Consider the following 20,473-nt stretch of genomic DNA (forward strand, 5'->3'; position numbering starts at 1 on the left):
TAAAAAACTTCATATAAATGGCTGCAGAAATTAAATTACAAATAAGTTTTAAATAAATCACCTAAACTACTTTTTAATTGAATGACTTTTCTAAGCCGGGAAAAAGAAGTCAAATTTTCCATAACTCTCAGGATCAACCTACGTCCTATTTATTTAAAAAAACTTTTTTTGAGACCAAATTTTTCTTACCCGTTCTATGACATCTTAAAGTTGCCTTCTTGGCTTTGACATTAATAAGATGTCAGTTTTTTTATCCATCGGCACCAAAATGTTGACAAAAAAATCAGAAATTTATCACTGAAAAAATGTCTACTTAAAAAACTTGACCCAATCAACGATCAAAAGTAAATTACAAAATATTTTTGAATTTAAATGACTTTTCTAAGCCGGGAAAAAGAAGACAATTTTCCATGACTCCCAGGATCCACGTCCATACGTCCTATTTATTTAAAAAAACTTTTTTGTGACAAAATAAAATTTCTTGTCCTTTCAATAGACATCTTAAAGTCGTCGTGCTACTCGGGTAGCAGGACTCAAAATTTAAAATTAAAATATCAGAGCATAACTTTTACAAAAGTATTTTAATAAAATTTGAATAACATACATTGACAATAAAATAATTAATATTAATAATAATAATAATGATATTGTTAAAATTATATTTAATGCAAACTATATATAGTAAAATTTATATTTGGCAGTACAATTATTAATATAAAATTTAAAAATGTACATAGTACAATTATGGCACAGCACACGGCAATAATCCTGTGCAATTTTATTTTAAATCTCGTGCATCGATACCAATTAAATGAAACTAGTATAACTTAAACCAGATAAAATAATAATATTAATATTAATAATAATAATAATTATTATATACATATATTAATTAATCAATTAAATAATAAAGTATTAAATTGACCTCATAAGTACTGAGTACTCGAGTACCGAGTACTGAATACTCAGTTATCAATTTTAAGCATTAATATTATCGGGTCTACGGAATTGCTGATTTCTACGGTAGTAACCTTGAGGCTGTTCGTAGTAGGGTCTGCCCCGGGAAGTCGGTCGTCGACGCTGTTCGTTATCATAAGGCTGGACTGGTGCTAGAGGTTGAATCGGCTGTACACCCCCGATGGTGGGCACACGCTGGGGAATGTACTGCGGCGGCGGATAACGCGATCCGTTGCTGCCGATTGGCTTAAGACGGCTCCCATTTTCTTCAATTATTTGTCGTCGCACGCAAACAGCGCACCTACTTACCCTTGACGTGTGGTCTGCCTTGAGAGTCTGGGGCTGCGGTTTACGGAACATCTCGTGGTCTTCTATGGTTGCTAGCCAGTATGAAATCGCTGTTGAGAAGTAATTGCAAGTACCTAGACCACGACATTCGATAAACGGTCGGGTACGGAATTCCTCGAGACAGGAACCCGGTGATATCAGTGATTGCCCACCGCCGGCAGCACCCGCATCACGATGCTGGATTGGAATTTATTTTTTTTTATTAAGTAACTGGCGGGAGTAAATTTTTAAATTGAATTAAATTGAATTTGATCGCTTTTATTTACCATGAGGAAACTGTAACCAATCCAAGCTTCATCCCAACCACCAGGACACGACGGTATTGTCATGGACTGACTGTGAACTGCAATCATTCGTGTTGGCGCTTCGCAGACAGAACATCTAGAAATATAACGACCGGATTCACGTGCAGGAATTGGTGTCATCATCATCGGCATCGGTTCTGTTGAACTTAACCAGTAACTGTAGTCATTACGTTGGGCGTAATCACAAACGTTGTTCAGGTTACAGAATAAGAAGGGCATTGTTGAGAATTTCCTGACGCAACTACCAGCAGCGCCTGTAAAAAATGAATAAATAAATAAATAAGTTGGTGATGAATAAACTTTAGGAGAGTGGGAATGGAGATTGATACTGACCAAGATCTTGAGCCCAAGGATGACCGTTACCCATGATGTGGAGCAGAGAGAATCCGTCCCAGAGTTTAGTTGACCCACGGGGACACTGAGGAATCATTTCGGTTTGGGAGTGACGAGCGAAGTGGAACCCGCGGCTTCGTGGTCCAGGTGCTGGGAGAGCGTCATCTCCACGTGGACCGGCAAATCCGGGAGCACCTTGACGACCGACGGATCCGCGAGGTCCTGCTCGGCCTGGGAGACCATCTTCACCATCAGGGCCTGGAGCCCCCGGGAATCCGTCGTCACCACGTTCGCCTTCGAGACCTGGGAGTCCGTCTAATCCTGGCATGCCCATCATTCCCTCGCTTCCAGGAAAACCTACGAGTAATTTATTGAAGATATGAAATTATTTAGTAAAATACTTGAGGTTTTTTAGTGGGAGATACATTACCTGGTGCTCCTGGTAATCCGGTGTCACCGATGAGGCCTTTGGTGTTGTAGAAGGGGAAGCGGCTGATACCTCTGTCACCTTTTGGCCCCTGGAATTGGAAAAAATATTTGTTTATTGTATTGATTTTTTACATGGCTGATAAATTAAGAAGATGATCAATTACTTTAGGTCCTTCTGGTCCGGGTATTCCAGGAAGACCTGAGAATCCAGTGTCACCGCGTTCGCCTTTCACACCTGGGTAACCGCGAGCTCCATCTCTTCCTGAATCGCCGACTTCTCCTTTGGCTCCATGTCTGCCATCACGTCCTTGGAAACCAACGTCTCCTTCTGGACCTTTAGGCGCGTAGCTCGAATAACCTGGCTCTCCACGGAAACCTTTGGGCCCGAATTCTCCTGGGAAACCTGGAAGTCCTCTCGGACCAGGGGTTCCTGAAATAAAAATAAAGATTATGTAAAGTTTTCAAATAAATAAATATAAGTGTGTAAATAAAATAACACTTTACCGGGTCGTCCTTCATAACCACGAGGTCCTAGGTCACCATGAACACCTTTGGGCCCAGGAATACTTCTACCTGGTTCACCACGAATACCTTTAGGTCCATCGGGTCCATATTCACCTGGTGCTCCTTTTTGTCCAGGACGACCTGGGATTCCGGGCTGGCCGTTCAGCCCATCCATTCCAGGTTCACCAGGCTCAGGGAATTCTCCTGGTGGACCTGGGCGTCCAGTAGGTCCTGTGTCACCAGGAATTCCTGGAAGACCAGGCAGACCAGGGAAACCATCAGGGCCTGGGTAGCCTTCATCGCCGAGCATTCCCTGATGAAAAAAAAAATTATTTTGTCTTAGGATATCATTTTAAATGAAAGTAAATTCTGATAAACAAAAATTACCTTACGACCAGGGAAACCAGGAAGACCAACACCACCTTGTTCACCTTTTCTACCTTTAAGACCGTGATATCCAGCGTCACCAACATCTCCTCTGTCAGCTTCAGCATATGAAGCTAATCCTGGTTCTCCAGTTTCACCTTTAGGTCCTTCCCAACCAGGAAGACCAGAGAAACCACGTGGACCAGCGTCACCCGGTTTGCCAGGTCTTCCCATAGCGCCTGGATCTCCATCAAATCCACGTTTACCCTTCGGCCCATTGAAACCAACAGGTCCAATAGGTCCAAGCTCTCCCTTTTCTCCATCTCTTCCACGAATACCCGGAGTTCCTGGACGACCGTGCAGTCCATAATCTCCTCTTTCTCCCTTGAAACCATCTGGACCGATATCTCCGATTTCACCTTTAGGTCCAGGTCTACCATTGACGCCATCCCATCCGCGTTCACCCTTTTCTCCGGGACTGCCGTCAAATCCTTGATCGTCTCGACCAGGCTCACCAGGAAGTCCAGGACGTCCGTCAAAACCAGGCATTCCTGGGGCTCCCATCTCTCCCTTAGCTCCCGTGTCTCCCATATCACCTTGAGGTCCGCTGAATGAACTTTCTCCAGGCTCACCAGGTAACCCATCGAAACCAACGTCACCGATGACTCCCGGAAGACCTTGTGGTCCAGGAGGGCCCGACAATCCCGGGAATCCTTCGTCACCTAGTTCACCTTTAGGTCCCATTGCTCCATCGATACCATCCATTCCCATCCATCCCGGAGGTCCGGGCTCTCCGATTTCTCCAATATCACCCTCTTCACCCGGACGACCCATCAATCCCGGGATTCCCACCATTCCAGGGTAACTAATCATCAAAACGATCCATTGAAACTCAACAAATCATCAATTAAATATCTAATTAAGAAAAAAAAAATTACCCTTCTGGACCCAGGTCACCATCTTCACCCCGACGTCCAAAGAATCCAATTTCTCCTTTCAATCCCTTGATACCTCTGAACCCAGGAACCCCATCCATACCCTTCATTCCAAAGTTACCAAGCATACCAGGCATTCCAGGTAGACCTGGACTTCCAGGATATCCACGAATTCCTTGAATACTGTCACCTCGTACTCCCTTGGAACCCTGTACCAAAATTTTTATTCAAATAAATATATGACGTCACATTTACATTCCGATCAGCACTGAAATATTTTTTACCTCAAGACCGGGTAGTCCTTCAAAACCAGGAGCTCCTTTAGATCCTTTAGTACCTTTGGAACCGTCGTCACCAGTCTGTCCACGAGACCCTGCTGGTCCCTCGACACCGTCATCACCTTTTGGTCCTCGTAAACCTTGGTCACCAATCTCTCCATACAAGAGATTTGTTCCAGAGTCTCCTCGGTCTCCTTTTTGTCCCGGCGGTCCCTGAATTTTAATTATTTTAATAATTCAGTTTACAAACTTTTACTTGTCGGAATAAAATCAAGTAATTATGGAATCAATTAACAAAATTACCAGAAGACCAGGTAGACCCTGTTTACCAGGTTCACCCGCGAAACCGCGAGGCCCTTGATCACCAGGCATACCAGCATATCCTTTCAAACCTTGAGGACCTTGGATTGCAATTCCTTGGGAACCAGGTAAACCTGGAGCTCCAAACCAACCTTCATCTCCAGATCTTCCCTGGAATCCCTTAAGACCAGGGAAGCCTAAAATTAAATTTTAAATTAAACATCGAGTAGAAGTTATCAGAAAAAAAAGATATTTAATTAATAATTGATAAATTTACCTGGCTCTCCACGTTCTCCTTTGTATCCTTTGTCTCCTTTAATATTAATGTCGTACTGCGTGGACTCTCCGACCTCTCCTCTAGACCCTGGGTCACCTCGCTCACCTTTCGTGCCGGGTATGCCGTCTAAGCCTGGATCACCACGCAAATATTCTTTCGGAATATCTGCAGCATCTCCTTTTTCTCCAGGTAATCCATCATATCCTGGTCTTCCGTCTCTACCAGGTTTACCCGGTAATCCAAACTCTCCCTAGATGAACGACGACCGATTTTTTAATTAAATTACTGAATATTTAAAAACAAATAATTTGTGTAAAAATTATTTAATATGCGCACTTTTTCTCCCTTGGGACCTGCAGGACCGTCATCACCCAGTTCACCAGGTGGTCCAGGTGGGCCTTGAATACCCTCGAATCCAGGAAAGCCTTTATCTCCGACATCACCTGGAGGAACTACAACTTTGCCAGCAGGTGGCCATACAATTCGTCCAGGTGCTCCTTTAGGTCCTTGAGAGCCAGAAATTCCGGGGCGGCCGCTTTCGCCCTCTAAACCCATGGGTCCTACGATACCAGGTTTTCCATGCTTGCCTTTGAATCCACGGGGACCTGGCAGACCTGCGAATCCTGGAGCTCCAGGGTAACCATTGAGCCCAGGATCACCACGTTCGCCCTTAAGACCTGGCAAACCTGTTAAAAAATATATTTATTTTAGTCCGGTGGAATGTTGAAAATTTCAAATTAACTGGGCCAAGTTGACGTGAATGTCAGCAGGTCATTACCTGGTGCGCAGACTCCACAATCGTCACCACGTAGACCTTTAGGTCCTTTGAAACCTGGTACTCCAGGCCAACCGTCTTTTCCAGGTGTTCCTGGAGTTCCTGGTAATCCATCTTCACCAGGTGGTCCACGAATCCTAACTCCTTTTCCAGGGAAACCTTTGTCACCTATTTTATAAAAAATTAATGATAATAATTAAGTAAATAAATTGCCAATTACTGAGTAAAAAATATAATGAACTTACCAGGAGGTCCAGGGTCTCCACGATCTCCCGGTGGACCATTCAGACCATCGATTCCAGGTTGACCATCAGGTCCAGGGGGACCGATGATCGTAACTCCTGGAAAACCTTTAGCTCCCACTATACCCGGAAGCCCGGGTTTACCCATTGGTCCCATTGGTCCTAGTGTTCCAGGTAATCCTGTACAAGAATAAAATCACTGAGTATCCTTCACTAGGATTTCTATTTACAATAATTACCATCATCTCCTTGTTCTCCTTTGATCGAAGACCCCTTGGGCCCAGGGTCACCAGGTGCGCCTTTAGGTCCCGGCGAGCCAGGAGGCCCGATGTACCCAACTAATCCCGGATTTCCATTACTACCCGGTTGTCCGGGTTGTCCAGGTGGACCTAGATCTCCTTGAATTCCAATAGGACCCATTACTATTTCATCGAGTTCTGGAATATATTGACCTTTTTCTCCAGCAGCTCCTTGTCTTCCAGGTGGTCCTCTGTTACCCGGTTCACCAGGCTCGCCCTAATCACAACCGTTTGTTAAATAAATAAATTTAAATTAAAAAATTAAAAGACACTTACATCCCATCCGTCTTCTCCAGGACTACCGGCATATCCCGGCGCTCCTTTCTCTCCCTTCTCACCAGCTTGACCCGCAGGCCCTTGGATACCTTGTTTACCTCTTGGCCCGTCGTCACCTTGTTCACCTTTGACTCCTTTCACTCCCAAATATCCAGGACGTCCCTTTAAATAAATTAAATCACTTAATTTTTCACACTTAATTAAATAAAGCAATTAAACTTACAAGAGGCCCACGCTCTCCGATCTCTCCTTTCCTTCCCCAGTCACCGTAATCACCGTGAATGCCCTTAGGGCCCTGAGGTCCTTTTACCGGAATCGTATCCACCTTTTTCTTCCACTCACGACTATACGGTCCAGGTTCACCGCGATCTCCCTGCTCACCTCGCTGACCCTTGACTCCATAAACGGAGTCCCCTTGGTCACCACGGAGACCTGGCAGACCTGCGGGACCCGGGTATCCCTAAAAAAAAATTCACATTTAATTCCATCCGCGTCCACTGAAAAAAAATACCCTATTACGTGACATATCATTCCTTTGTCAGCTAATACTATTGAATGCATCTGAACGCGCTTCACGTTTCCATCATTTAATTTAATTTAATTTTTTTTAAATTCTCTACGTACATTTTGAAAAAAAAAAAATTCTTTATTTGTCACTTTAATTTACAAATAATCATATAATTTTGAATAATTTTTAGCGACTTGATTTAATCTGTTTGAATTAAATAAATAAAATAAACGTGGGATGCAACCTAAATTCTTGTCATTTTTATCGGTAACACACAGACATTATTTTATATATCAAATCATATGATATTAAATTGTTTGATAAAACTATGCGACAAAGGAAGTGACAATGAATCTGTGCATTAGATAAAAAAAAATAAACGCGTGTTCAAATCAATGGTTTATGATAAAAAAAAAATTTTAATTATTCATTTGAATAAATATCTATATATATAAATATTTACCATGTCTCCGGTATCACCAGGATAACCCATTTCACCCGGATATCCGAAGTCTCCATCAAAGCCCTTGAAAAAAAAATTATTTTTTATTAGGCGAGAAAAAAAATGGAGTTTATTTCATGATACTGAAGTGCCGACGTCTAATAATTTTTAGATTTTTTTTTAAACAATAAATTATAAAAAAAAAATATTTAAAAAATTTGCACCTGTAGTTTTTTAAATTTTCTACATGTGCATTTTTTTAGTTTTTTTTTTTGTCATTTATCTGTTAAAAAAAAATCCAAAAAATTTAAATTGTCTGCTAGCTATGATTCTGAAGTCAGCTGACGTTTAATAATTTTTGGATTTTTTTAAAAAAGATAAATTAAAAAAAAAAAAATATTTAAAAAATTTGCACCTGTAGTTTTTTAAATTTTCTACATGTGCATTTTTGTAGTTTTTTTTTTTTGTCATTTATTTGGTGAAAAAAAAACCAAAAAATTTTAATTGTCTGCTAACTACGATTCTGAAGTCAGCTGACGTCTAATAATTTTTTGATTTTTTTTAAACAATAAATTACAAAAAAAAAAATTTTTTTAAATTTGCACCTGTAGTTTTTTAAATTTTCTACATGTGCAGTTTTTTAGTTTTTTTTTTTTTGTCATTTATTTGGTGAAAAATAAATCCAAAAAATTTAAATTGTCTGCTACCCATGATTCTGAAGTCAGCTGACGTCTAATAATTTTTTAATTTTTTTTAAAAAAGATAAATTATAAAAAAAAAATATTTAAAAAAATTGCACTTGTAGTTTTTTAAATTTTCTACATGTGGATATTTTTATTTATTTATTTTTTTAATTAATTGTTGAAAAAAAAATCCGAAAGTTTTGAATTGGCTGTTAATTTCAGGATCGTTGCTAACTTCAGGATCATTTTATTTTATAGTAAAATGAATTACAGGAAGTCCGTCAACTCCGGGAACACCGCGGTCTCCTTTGACACCCATAGAGTTGATTCCACCTTCACCAGGTTCACCGACCGGACCTGGGTCTCCATCAGGACCCTGTAACCCTCTCGGCCCATACGTTCCTGGTATTCCCGGTGGTCCAGCACGACCGTCTGTACCGTTACAGCCGTCCAAGCCATCGGGACCTCTCACTCCTCCGATTCCTGTGTGTCCCTATTAATAAAATTCAAATTTTAATTATTTATTCATCAATGAGGAAGTGGTGGGAAAATTTTAAATACTTACCGAGAGCCCTGGAGGTCCAGCGAACCCTTGGATCCCGACTTCTCCCTAAAAAATATAGTTTTGTTTAAAAAAAGCTGAGAGAAAACAGATGAATAAATTGAGAAAATGGTTTACGTTACTCAAGATGTTTAAAGTTTATGTGAATGACGTTATTTAGAAAACTAAACCGTAACTTGGGTTAAAACGGTCCTAAGTAAACACATTCCGGGTACCGACAACCAGATCATTAATTTTTTTCATCAGCACATGGCTTTTATAAGTTTTTTTAAAATTGTTTTTATTGGACTCCTGAATTACTTGGGTACTTAAATAAACAAAGTACTGGTATTATTTTAATTATAATAATTATTAGCCTGAGGGTTATTTTAAAAATGAGTCAGCCGTACAGTTGGAGACAATTAAGTCTTAAAAGCGCAGCCGAAAGTTGTTAGCGTGAATTTCGGGCGATTAATCATCAGATTGCATGTTACGTGTTAAATAAAACTTGACATGTGAGACACTCCTGCTGGGATGGAGGCTGGTTGCATAAAAGTGCATATGCTGATTGCTTTTTATGGCAAGATCTTGGTCTTGGGTCTTGAGGGCCACAAGTTAAATGAGGAGAAAGTGGTCGATGTTAAATCCCGTGTCAGGGACATTTATTTGTCACAATTATTTTTCGCCGCCTCGGCCTCACACTGATGACTTGTAATTTTTAATTTTTTTAAAAATAAAAAAAAATTAAATGAATATCTCCATTTGTATTTGCGATAAAGAATAATTTCCTGATTTAGTTATCAGAGAATTTGAAAACATAAAAAATTTAAATGTAAGAGTAAGTGAAAAATTATCAAATCAAATGACATCCGGTCTTGAAATGCGGAATCTACATTCCGACTGATTTAATACTTTAGATATTTATATACATATGTGTATATATTTTTACTTCTCAAGATCGCGGATCATGTGGCTTTTGATGATCTAGTAAATTGTGAGCGGCGGACTAAGAATATGAGAACAGCAAATGCTGGTTTCGGAACCAGACTGCGTCTTAATGCAGAATAAAGGATATCGGGATACGAGATCGTCAGGCATCCGGTTTCGTCGATGACGCTAGTATATATTATGCTCGAAACTGACAATGAGATACTTGCCCATATGTTATATTGTCAATGGGAAGTCATATTATCAGCTTTGTTGTTATGTGTATTAAGATTTCTCTATTCATTCTGGTCTATATCGCATTAATTTGACAACTGAGTTGTCAACAAAACCAACAAATGCAGTCATTACTATTAATTGTTACAAATAATTAATTCATTGTTTTGTTATGATACTCAAGTTAGCTGACGTCTAATAATTTTTAGATTTTTTTATAAACGATAAATTAAAAAAAAATATTTGAAAAAATTGCACGTAGTTTTTGAAATTTTCTGCAAGTGCATATTTTTAGATTTTTTTTTTTTGTAATTAATTTGCTAAAAAAAAATCCAAAAATTGTTGTCTGCTAACTTCAGAATCATTGTTTTGGGGCATTTATTTATAAATTTAAGCTCAAATTTTTTATTAATCACTTTACTAATTTTGAACTTCCCGCTATGAAAATTTAAAATTTTAAAAAAAGGGAAGTCATTGGTTTCGGTCCGACTTTCGAAAATTGAGTTCTCATCAGATCTCGAGGTTTTGATGTCCTAGGAAAATATTCTGACTATTCCTAGATGGAAGCCAGGTCGTGTGTGTATGTGTGTATGTCTGATATCCCCGAGGCCAAGCATCCATCGGACGCCTTAATTTTGATCAGGATCGCCGTCTATGAAATTCTATAGAAAATCGATTGAAAATCTAGACAGGGCTCGGTACTGGGAAAAAAATCTCCACTTCTATGTACTAGAGTTCTTCTAGAAGACTTATTGATACCCCCGAGGCCTCCAAACATCGAAAATCTAGACTCAGCTCCCAAAGCTCGAAAACCGCGGGAAGTTTTGGGGTTTTCCCGCAGGGTCGACCGTTTTTCAGATTTTAAAAATTTGAATTCCCTAAATAATTTTAAATTATAATTACATGTTAATTAATTAATAACTTTAAGTCATAGGAAATTTTATTGAACGTGACTTAATTTGAAATCCAATAGATTTTTGTTTAAATTTTTTTTTTTACAAAATGGAGTAAACGGAAAAGAACGAAATTTAAAAATTTTTAAAAAAATTGAAAGACATTGAAAATTTTATTGACAATTGAGACATACGATTTTAAGTTTTCTATAACGGACACCATAAAAATTATTATAAATAATATTTAAAGAAATTTATTTCCATGTAAATTTACTTAAAATTTATTAAATGTCTTCCGTATCTAAAAAAAAAAATATTTAAAAATAATCATTAGGACCAGCAGGAAATGTGTCATCTCGCCTACTCTTTTATAAACTTATTTGATAACCCGGCTGTCACTGAAATTCAATAAATCAGTGTCTATTAAAAAAATTCTTAAATATAATGTAACACAATTATCGAGTTGACCTGACGATAAAATAAGTATTTTTTAAGCCAAGTAAAAAAGTAAGTGACGGATTTATTTCCGAGTGAAAATGAGGTAGAAAATGGACGCGTGAAATAAAAAAAAATTATAAAATTAACCGTGGGCTGAACGGAAATTCATTTTCACCCCCGCTGATGCGACACAGGAACAACAGCCTCTTCGTATCCGTTCGTCCTCTTATCGTGCGTGTCATTCACAACATATAATACTATTTTCCTCTTTTCTACTCTCTCTTCCTCAGCTTACTCGCTTTAATATAAATATAATGTGTATTGTGTGTGCACATAACTGAGTAACACATAAAAGCAAAAACAGAATCTGAATCGAGAGCATCTGGCTGGCGACCTATTCCCTCATCTACACTTTATATTGTAGTAACATATATAGATATATATAGCCTTCACCAATTCCGTCAGAGGATGCATGACACTTCCAGTCTAAACTCTATCTAAACTTTTACTATCGATTTTGTCCACTGGACTATTAATTTTTTACCGATTCAATGAATATTTTATTTAAAACAAAAGTTTTTAATTTTTAATTTTATTTTAACACAATTTAACTAGTTCTGTTTTATATTTTCTCTTATATTCTACAAATAACTATTATCGTTTTAGTAATTTAATCTTTAGTACTTTACAACCACACGAACTGTAAACCCGAGTAATAAAATTCTTTAGTTAAAACTTTAAATAAATTTTCTATTTATAAAAGTCTTCAATACTCGGTTGTAATTTACAATATGAAATAAAACAATATGTAATTATTCTCATGAATTATTTATAAATTTAATCGATATTACATTTTACATATACTGTTCTATTAATAAGTTATCATTGATTTTTTTTAAATTATTCAGATGGAATTTTATTAATTATTTATTCGCTTCAGTTCTTAGTTTGTACATGGAGAGAAATTTATGGTAACCGTTCCTAGTACGTTTATGAAATATCATTCCATACCGTTATGGTAATGATTACTTGGAATTATGGAATATAGGCTCATAGTTTCTGAGAAAAGTTCCCGTAAGTATGGGAACAATTTCCATCATTATGGTAACAGTTTCCATATCGCATGTGATAGAATTATGGTAATGATTACTTGGAATTATGGGTTATAGGCCCATACTTTCTGGGAAAAGTTCCTAGAAGTATAAGAACAATTCCCATCATTATGGTAACAGTTCCCATATCGCATGTAAAAGAATTATGGTAATGATTACCATAATATTATGGTAACGGTTACTAAAATATATATGGGTGCCGTTCCTATAATCGACATTTCAAAAAAACCGGTTACTCTGCATTATGGGAACCATTTCCATAATATATTGTAATTATTACCATAAATTTCTCTCCGTGTATTAACATTTAAATTAGGAAATTTTTAAATGTATGCTGAGATAAAAAAAAAGTGTGAGATATTTTATAAAATTAATTTTTAACGAGAAATTACTTGAGATGTTTAATGATGTGAAAAATTTGAATATTTAAGTTTTGAAAAAAAATTTTGGGTCACTGGTTTCAGTTGCGGTTTTTTACAACTGAGCTGATGAATTATAAATTTAGAAGAGATCAATATCTATAAATTCATTTGTTGTATATACTTTTAAGCTGAGTTTTACGGTATTAAAGTGTCTTGTAAGTTGATTTAGTACTAACCACTAGATTAAATTGTCAGTAAATCAATTTCCTTGGTATTGTTTTAGGATAATCTACTGATCAATCAACAGACAGTAAAGCTATTACTCGAGATAAAAGGGCATTGTGAGCTTAAAGTTTCATAGATTCGTTTAATACTACTGAATTTAAAGTCTATTTTTTTAAATTTAGATCTACAAATAAATACAAATTTTTCTTATGATTATTTAATTATAGGGTAGCGGTATCATTTGTGGCCACTGCTCCATTTTTGGACATTTAATCCTTTATTTTAATTAATGAAAAAGTGTAAAATGAAATTTCCATTTTAATTGTGGGATAAAAATATCTCTGAAGAAATTTAAAAAATTAATTATGGTATTGTGTATTTTACTAAATATTTTATTTAAATTTTTAAAGTGTCCAAAACTGGCCCTAAAGTGGCCAAAATCGGTACCTATACCCTATATTTATATAATTTTTTAAATAGAAAATTTGGAAACCCACTGAATTTTCCATAAAACGAAAAATCTATATATTTATTTGTTGATTATAAATTTCTAGTATTAAAAATTTATGAAAAATTTTCTAATTGTTAAAAATTATTTTGAATTTTATTAAATTTTCAGTCTTTTTTTTTTTAATTTAAAAAACTTTTGAGTCACTTCTTTTTAGACTAAAAGTAACCAATAGAAGCCTGTGAATAATTCGAACTAACAAATTGTTCGAATTGACAAATTTCGAATGTACAAATTTCGATTTATTATAAAAATCTAAATTTATGTTTTTATAATTTATCAAATATGATTTAAAAATTAAATACTTGACATTAAAACCGCATATTAAAATTAAAATAAAATCTGCTAACATTTAAAATGTTTTTTCATTGAAATTAATATTTAATTAAAATTGTATCAAACTGATTAAATATATTCGTGCTCATAGATCCGATATGAATATAACATATGAATTATTACCAATAAAATCAATGAATAATGAATAGAAAACAGTAAAAATAATGATAATAATAAAACAAGAAAGATCAATGCCAAAGGCGAGAATTGTAATAATTCGCAATGACGCCTACAAATGAAATGTCAAGCCCGAATAAGTAAAGAGTCGTAAGAAGACGATTTGCAACAATTGCTAATGATTGTAATAGTTGATAGTTACACAAGCGTTTACTGTGTTACTATATTTTATAAGATAAAAGAGCTTGCACAAGTATTTAATATGAAACATACACTTGTATGATAACTATTTTATTATCCTGGTCTATTGATCTATTAAGATATATGAGAAATAAAAGGCTACTTGTCGCGTATAGCGCATAGCGGTTGCCATATATACAGCATACAGCATAGCAGCTTTTATTTATAAGAAGAGAAATAAGACAGACAAGAAGAATAATATGTAGTGACTTACGTCACTTGCTCTTTGATGTGATATTAAGTTTATGCTGGTAAACTTGTTTGCGTAGGGTCGCTAACTGATTAATCGTAATAACAAAAGGCCAACTCATGGACCATCAATTTCGTCATCCTCTATCTGCTTAATATATATCCATATATGTATTCATATATCACTGGTCTAGTCCGCAACTCTTTTTACTGGGTATTTAAATAAGTAGAGTACTGACTGTAACCAATAAATGGCTAAATTGTCTGTTTATTTACTTATTTATTTATTTAAATTATCAGGATTATTGTAAATAACTATGAATATATTTAAAAAAGTTTTATTAGCATATATGAATATGAGTTAACCGATGACTTCATAACTGCCGGCATTAATACCGATGCATAATGCTGTGAAAATTGAGGTCGGTATCCAGCAATGTAACGAGTACGTGAGGATGAAGAGCGAGTTAAATTACCCGCGAGCTTTTAGTAGACTTATAAATTATTAATGCACAATCGATTTTCAATTTAAGTTTACAATTAAAGTTATGTAGGGTGTAAAAATTCATATATATATTTTATTGATTTTTTATTAAGATTTAATTAATACTATTGTTATTTCGTATGATGACCTGGTTTCGAGCTCCAGGTATTGATTTTCCAGTAATTTAATTAATTAAGAGCGTTATTTTTAATGGGGTAATTCATCGCATTTAGTGTTTCTTGGCTTTTTTTTTTTTACTTTGAATTATGGCAAATTGTTATTATATGTAGGTTACTAAGATACGACCCACGTATCATTGTGATGAGATTGCCACATGTCTATATGTTTAATATGTTCAAGTAACAAAGATTTTACAAAAAGTTTCTCTTTTTTATTTTCCCGGGTCAAAAATAAAACTTGATTTAGACTTGGGTAAGCCAAGTCGAAATTTGGGGCCGTTTTTCGCAAGACAACCTCGACTTTTCTTTACGGAGATATAAAAAATACATGGAGTTTTCGCCTTGGTTTAGACTTAACTGGCTTACTTAGTCACGATTTAAGACGAAAAAGTTGAAATCAAGTCGAGATTGACTTGGTTTAGACTTATTCGACTTAAATTTTAAGATGAATAAGTTGAAACTAAAATGAAAAAAGTTGAAAAAAATCAAATTTAAGTCGAAAAAGTCGAGATCTTATCAAAAAATCGTCGGCAAATCGATAACTTCAAAAGAAAATAAGGCGAAGCGAGCCTGAATCAAGTTTTATTTTTGACCCGGGTTGAATTTTAATGTTTGAGTGAACCAGAGGAAATGAAAAATGAGTCTGCTAATAAAATTTTAATGAATATCACGAAAATTCATTAAAAAATGAGAGGAAAACTTTTATGTGAATGAAACTGCTATCGAGTTGTAAAAAAAAAATTTTTGTTGAGTGAAATTTTTATTAAATTATGAGAATAAAATTTTTTAGCTGATTTTGGTAAAACAAAATTTTTTTTTATTTTTACGCGATCGGAAATGTAGTCCATTTTGCCTCTAAAAATATTTTCTAAGAAAAATTATCAAAGGTTTTAAATTAAATTCCTCATCAAAGATTAAGTTTCGATTGAATTTACTTTTAACGAAGTTAATTGAAAGTTCAAACGAAATGGCGGTAAAACTGCTAAATAATTTCTGAAACCGCAGTATTTTTTTTCTCGTTTTTTCCCAACTTTTTTAGTGAAAGAGAAATGTACCACGCGACCAATTTCATCGGCCTACGGTTTGAATCACTTGTCGACTATTTTTAATCACCAACTGCACGAATTCAGTACAGCCGTTAACGCGTTAACAGTTTAAAATTTTTTATTTTATTTTAAATATAAATTCAAAAATATTTCGTATCAATGAAGTGGATAAAAAAAAGTAATTAAATCAACTGCTCACTCGATATCCTTTTTCACCAGTGCCTCCATGTTCACCCCCAGCGCCTTTTTCTCCTTTGGGGCCGTCCGGTCCATCCGGTCCAATGTCCCCAGGTGGTCCTTCTGGGCCCTGAGGTCCAGATATTCCTGGAAATCCTGGCTGTCCTTTTATACCTTTGCAATTACATTTGGCTGGACTGCATACCTAAAAAACGATAAATAAAACATTAAATGCCACTTCCTATTCTCAACTAGGTCACTAATATTTAAAACCATCAAAGGCTTACGTGTACTAATAAACACCGTATATTATTTCAGTAGATTTTCTTATTACGAAAACATGTTTCCCTTAAAGTTTATTACAAAAGATAAAATTATATTTATCCTAAACTTCCAGTTCCTATTTATAACTCATATGAAAAACAAATAATATTTCTTAGAACTGGTATCAATTATTTGGGTCAACATCACTCAGACGAATGTCGTATTAAGAATTATTCCGGTGCACAAACATATGAAATTTTAAAATCTTTTATCGAATCCTCTACAAATAAATATTATTTCAAACCCTCATCGAGCTCGAGAGTAAAGAGAAAAAAAGCAACTCGAAATATTTTAAGTGATTCGAGGTTCTTGAACTCTGAATAATCGTTTTACGTCTCGATATCTTTACGCGTGTACAATCATACGGTCATGTAGTATAGAACGGGGCAAAATGAGTCACTATTTTTAAGATAAAAAAATTTTTTTAGGAAAATAGTTACAGGGCTTAGAATAAAGTTAAAATTTGTACTCCAAATTTTTTTTTTTTCTTTAAATTAATAAATCGGATAATTAGAATTAAATGTCGAACATTTAAAATTTTTTTTTTACAAATTGTAAGTTGCAATTTTCATAATGGGGTGGGGTAAATTGGTCAGTTCAGACAAAATGGTCATTTAAAAATTTGGATTTAAACTTTTTTTTCATTAAATTAATAAATCGAGTAATTAGAATTTAATATCAAACATTGGAAAAATTTTTTTTACAAATTCCTCAGTTACAATTTTTATAATGGGGTAAATTGGTCAGTACGGACAAAATGGTCATTTAAAAATTTGGAGTACAAATTTTTTTTTTCTTCAAATTAATAAATCAGGTAATTAGAATTTAATATCAACCACTTAAAAAATTTTTTTACAAATTTCTTAGTTACAATTTTTATAATGGGGTAAATTGGTCAGTACGGACAAAATGGTCATTTAAAAATTTGAAGTAAAAATTTTTTTTTCTTTGAATTAATAAAGCGGATAATTAGAATTTAATATCAAACATTTGAAAAATTTTTTTTACAAATTCCTTAGTTAGATTTTTTATATTAGAGTGGAACAAATTGGTCAGTGCGGACAAAATGGTCATTTAAAAATTTGGAGTTAAACTTTTTTTTCTTTAAATTAATAAATCGAGTAATTAGAATTTATTATCAAACATTTGACAATTTTTTTTACAAACTTTTTAGTTACAATTTTTATAATGGAGTGGGGTAAGTTGGTCAGTTCAGACAAAATGGTCATTTAAAAATTTGGAGTAAAACTTTTTTTTTCTTCAAATTAATAAATCGGGTAATTAGAAAAATAAAATGAATTTAATATCAAATTGAAAAAATTTTTTTTACAAATTCCTTAGTTACATTTTGTATAATAGAGTGGGGTAAGTTGGTCAGTTCAGATAAAATAGTCAATGTAATACCGAAGACTTGAAAAAAAAATTGGTTTTATTTAAAAATGGTGTCTCATTTTACCCCAGGTCTCTTACATACATTTATGTATGTCGTGATACAGAGAGTAATGACCTGCAGGTAACAGTTTTGATAAATCTTATATATGTATTGTTTAGTAAAATAAAACAAAGCATGAGTGCCGTATCCGAGAGGCTGTGCCAGGACATAAAACCGTTTCAGGATCGCAACACGATTGTACGTTATCTTGATCAGTTGTATGCTTATGAGAAACTATATAAGCGAACAGTTAAATAGTTAGTGTACGAATTAACATCAGCATCAGCATTGTGATTAGATTGGATTGGTTGTAAGGAAGTTAACTAAACGTTAGCCCTTGTAGTGGAGTAAGTAGATTAGTTAGCTAACGTGAATCCCTTTGATTTGCTGGTGGAGTTTATAACCGTGACACGTATTTAGTATCTCGGATAGAGAAAGGGACAGAAAGATTTCTTGAGAGAAGTTTAAACTAGAGTACGTAGAGAGCCCTGGGTACTCAGTGTAGAGTACAGAGGACTGAATACAGAGCAAAGAGACTTTAGATTTAGCTTTAAACTGCACAAGTATACGATAAGTAAAGTGTAGAGGGAAACGGGAGTTGTTTTCAAAAGCCTCTCAATCGTGTGCTGATGCTATTCATAAAAAAACTTAAGTTTGTTTATGAAATGTTTGTTCTTTAGCTCAGTCTTTAAAAAAACTAAACCCTAGGCCGGTTATTAAATTAATTATAAATTTATTTTAATTTTCAAACGGATTTTAGTCTTAATTACATCATCGAATTACTTCATGTTTGTGATAAATTCAGTCGTCGATAGAGGTTAAAAAATTTTGAATCTATTATCGTTTTGAGGGCAGATAACTCGTTCATTAATGTTTTTTTTTTTTTTTTTTGGCTCGAGATTTTAAAATTAAATGAAAGAGAAACGGGCATGAGATCAAACCGGAATACTGGGTTATCTTGTCGTTTGACACACGCTGATCGCAGTAAATTTTTATACAAAAAATAAAATCTATATTTATATATATGGATGTATGCTCGTGTACAAACGCTCATTGATATTACGGACACATTAAAACGCGGCTCTTGCATCTCTTATCACGCAATATTTATTAATGTTTCAGATCAACTCATTTTTTATTACTAAATTATTTATTTACTGACATAATTTATTTAGCATGAGAGTATTCAATTCAATATTGAATTACTGGAGCGTAGTGAGCTTCAATTATGATAATTTCAAAAGCCCGTTACACGAAAAAAATTACCGGGCTTAATAAATTATTATTTTTGTGAGCGGAAGGCAGATTAACCGACGATAAATATAAATATATGATTTAGTACTCGGTAAAAAAAAAAAATTAAAGTGAATAAATTATTGGAACCACTTGGAGTAAAATTGAAATTTAAAAAAAATTTTAAAGTTGACGTGGTCTAATTTTAAAGCAAAAGTTATTTTTACTGCGGGTTGTAAAATTTAATAGACGAATTGAACTTGGGTATGTTTAAATTTAATGACAGGTCACGTGTCATCGTTGGATTCACTGATCGATTGTCGATGCGACACACAAATAATTTATAAAAATAAAAAACTCACCGCAGCGTCAGTTGAAGAAAACCAGGCGACAAAAACAAGGATCCAAAAAACCGGCATGTATTTAGTGCCACAGGAGTAGCCACCCCTGGGCGCCATCCTCAGAGCTCAACCTCTTGGTCTTCTGCTCGCGAATTATCTCGGTCTCGTTACCACCCTCGAAGTATTAACGTGCGAAAAAAAAACCGTTATCGTGCTACCTCGTGGCGGTTTTCAGCATGTTTATAACAAAAAAATATATTCTCTTAAACGTATCGAACCGAGTAGGGTCACACTAAGCACGGAGCCTCGTGCACCCGACGACAGTTGTCTCGCTCCCGTGTTAAACACAGAGAAAAACCCTCCACTTGTTAAACTTATTCTCCTTCTCTTTGTCTTGCTCTTCTTGGGTCTTCGTCTTGCCCGATTCCCGATGTAGGTTTTTTGTTATTTTGTTCCTTTGCTCTCCTATTGCTTGACCGGCAGCAGCCAGCAGAGCACCAGAATGTAGTAGTCGGTCTGGACTGGGCAGAGCCTACGCGTAGTCCAATGTATCCTTACGCTCGCGGGTATGCATGGCCAGAGATGGAGACAGAGACAGAGACAGAGAAAGAGCCACAACGAGAAACACAGAACACAGATGACACGCGAAAGTAAAGACACAAGACACAAGCCAGCCGGTTGTGAGTGAGCTAATGTAATGGTAACATCGTATCGCGTCTCTCTTGTAGCTTACTGTAGCTTAATGTGTGCTTATGGCCTTTTTAACATTTGTTTGAGTTGGAATACTGGTCCAGTGACTGCTGGTGGCGGCAAGCGGCCCCCAGTCTCCTTCTCGAGTCTCGAGTAAAGAGCCGAGAAGTTTACTGGGATAGGGAGGC

At 35.2% G+C, this 20,473-nt stretch overlaps 1 protein-coding gene across 1 annotated transcript; it reads right to left on the bottom strand.

Annotated features, from left to right (window-relative positions):
* Positions 1–561: 561 nt before the first annotated feature.
* Positions 562–20,390, bottom strand: LOC130668092 (collagen alpha-5(IV) chain-like). The gene is made up of 22 exons (XM_057470164.1): positions 19,617–20,390; positions 16,288–16,470; positions 8,823–8,867; positions 8,529–8,750; positions 7,596–7,658; positions 6,848–7,084; positions 6,625–6,786; positions 6,289–6,565; positions 6,053–6,229; positions 5,811–5,975; positions 5,369–5,718; positions 5,033–5,282; positions 4,759–4,952; positions 4,462–4,668; positions 4,181–4,386; positions 3,264–4,107; positions 2,877–3,189; positions 2,537–2,802; positions 2,374–2,461; positions 1,944–2,300; positions 1,572–1,864; positions 562–1,482 (listed from the first exon to the last, which is right to left on the bottom strand). Exons 1-22 carry the CDS (start codon positions 19,710–19,712, stop codon positions 979–981), a joined length of 5,499 nt encoding a protein of 1,832 aa, XP_057326147.1. The 5' UTR covers positions 19,713–20,390; the 3' UTR covers positions 562–978.
* Between the last annotated feature and the right edge of the window lie 83 nt (positions 20,391–20,473).

This window comes from Microplitis mediator, chromosome 5 (assembly GCF_029852145.1).
Source record: "Microplitis mediator isolate UGA2020A chromosome 5, iyMicMedi2.1, whole genome shotgun sequence".
Lineage (NCBI taxonomy): Eukaryota > Metazoa > Arthropoda > Insecta > Hymenoptera > Braconidae > Microplitis > Microplitis mediator.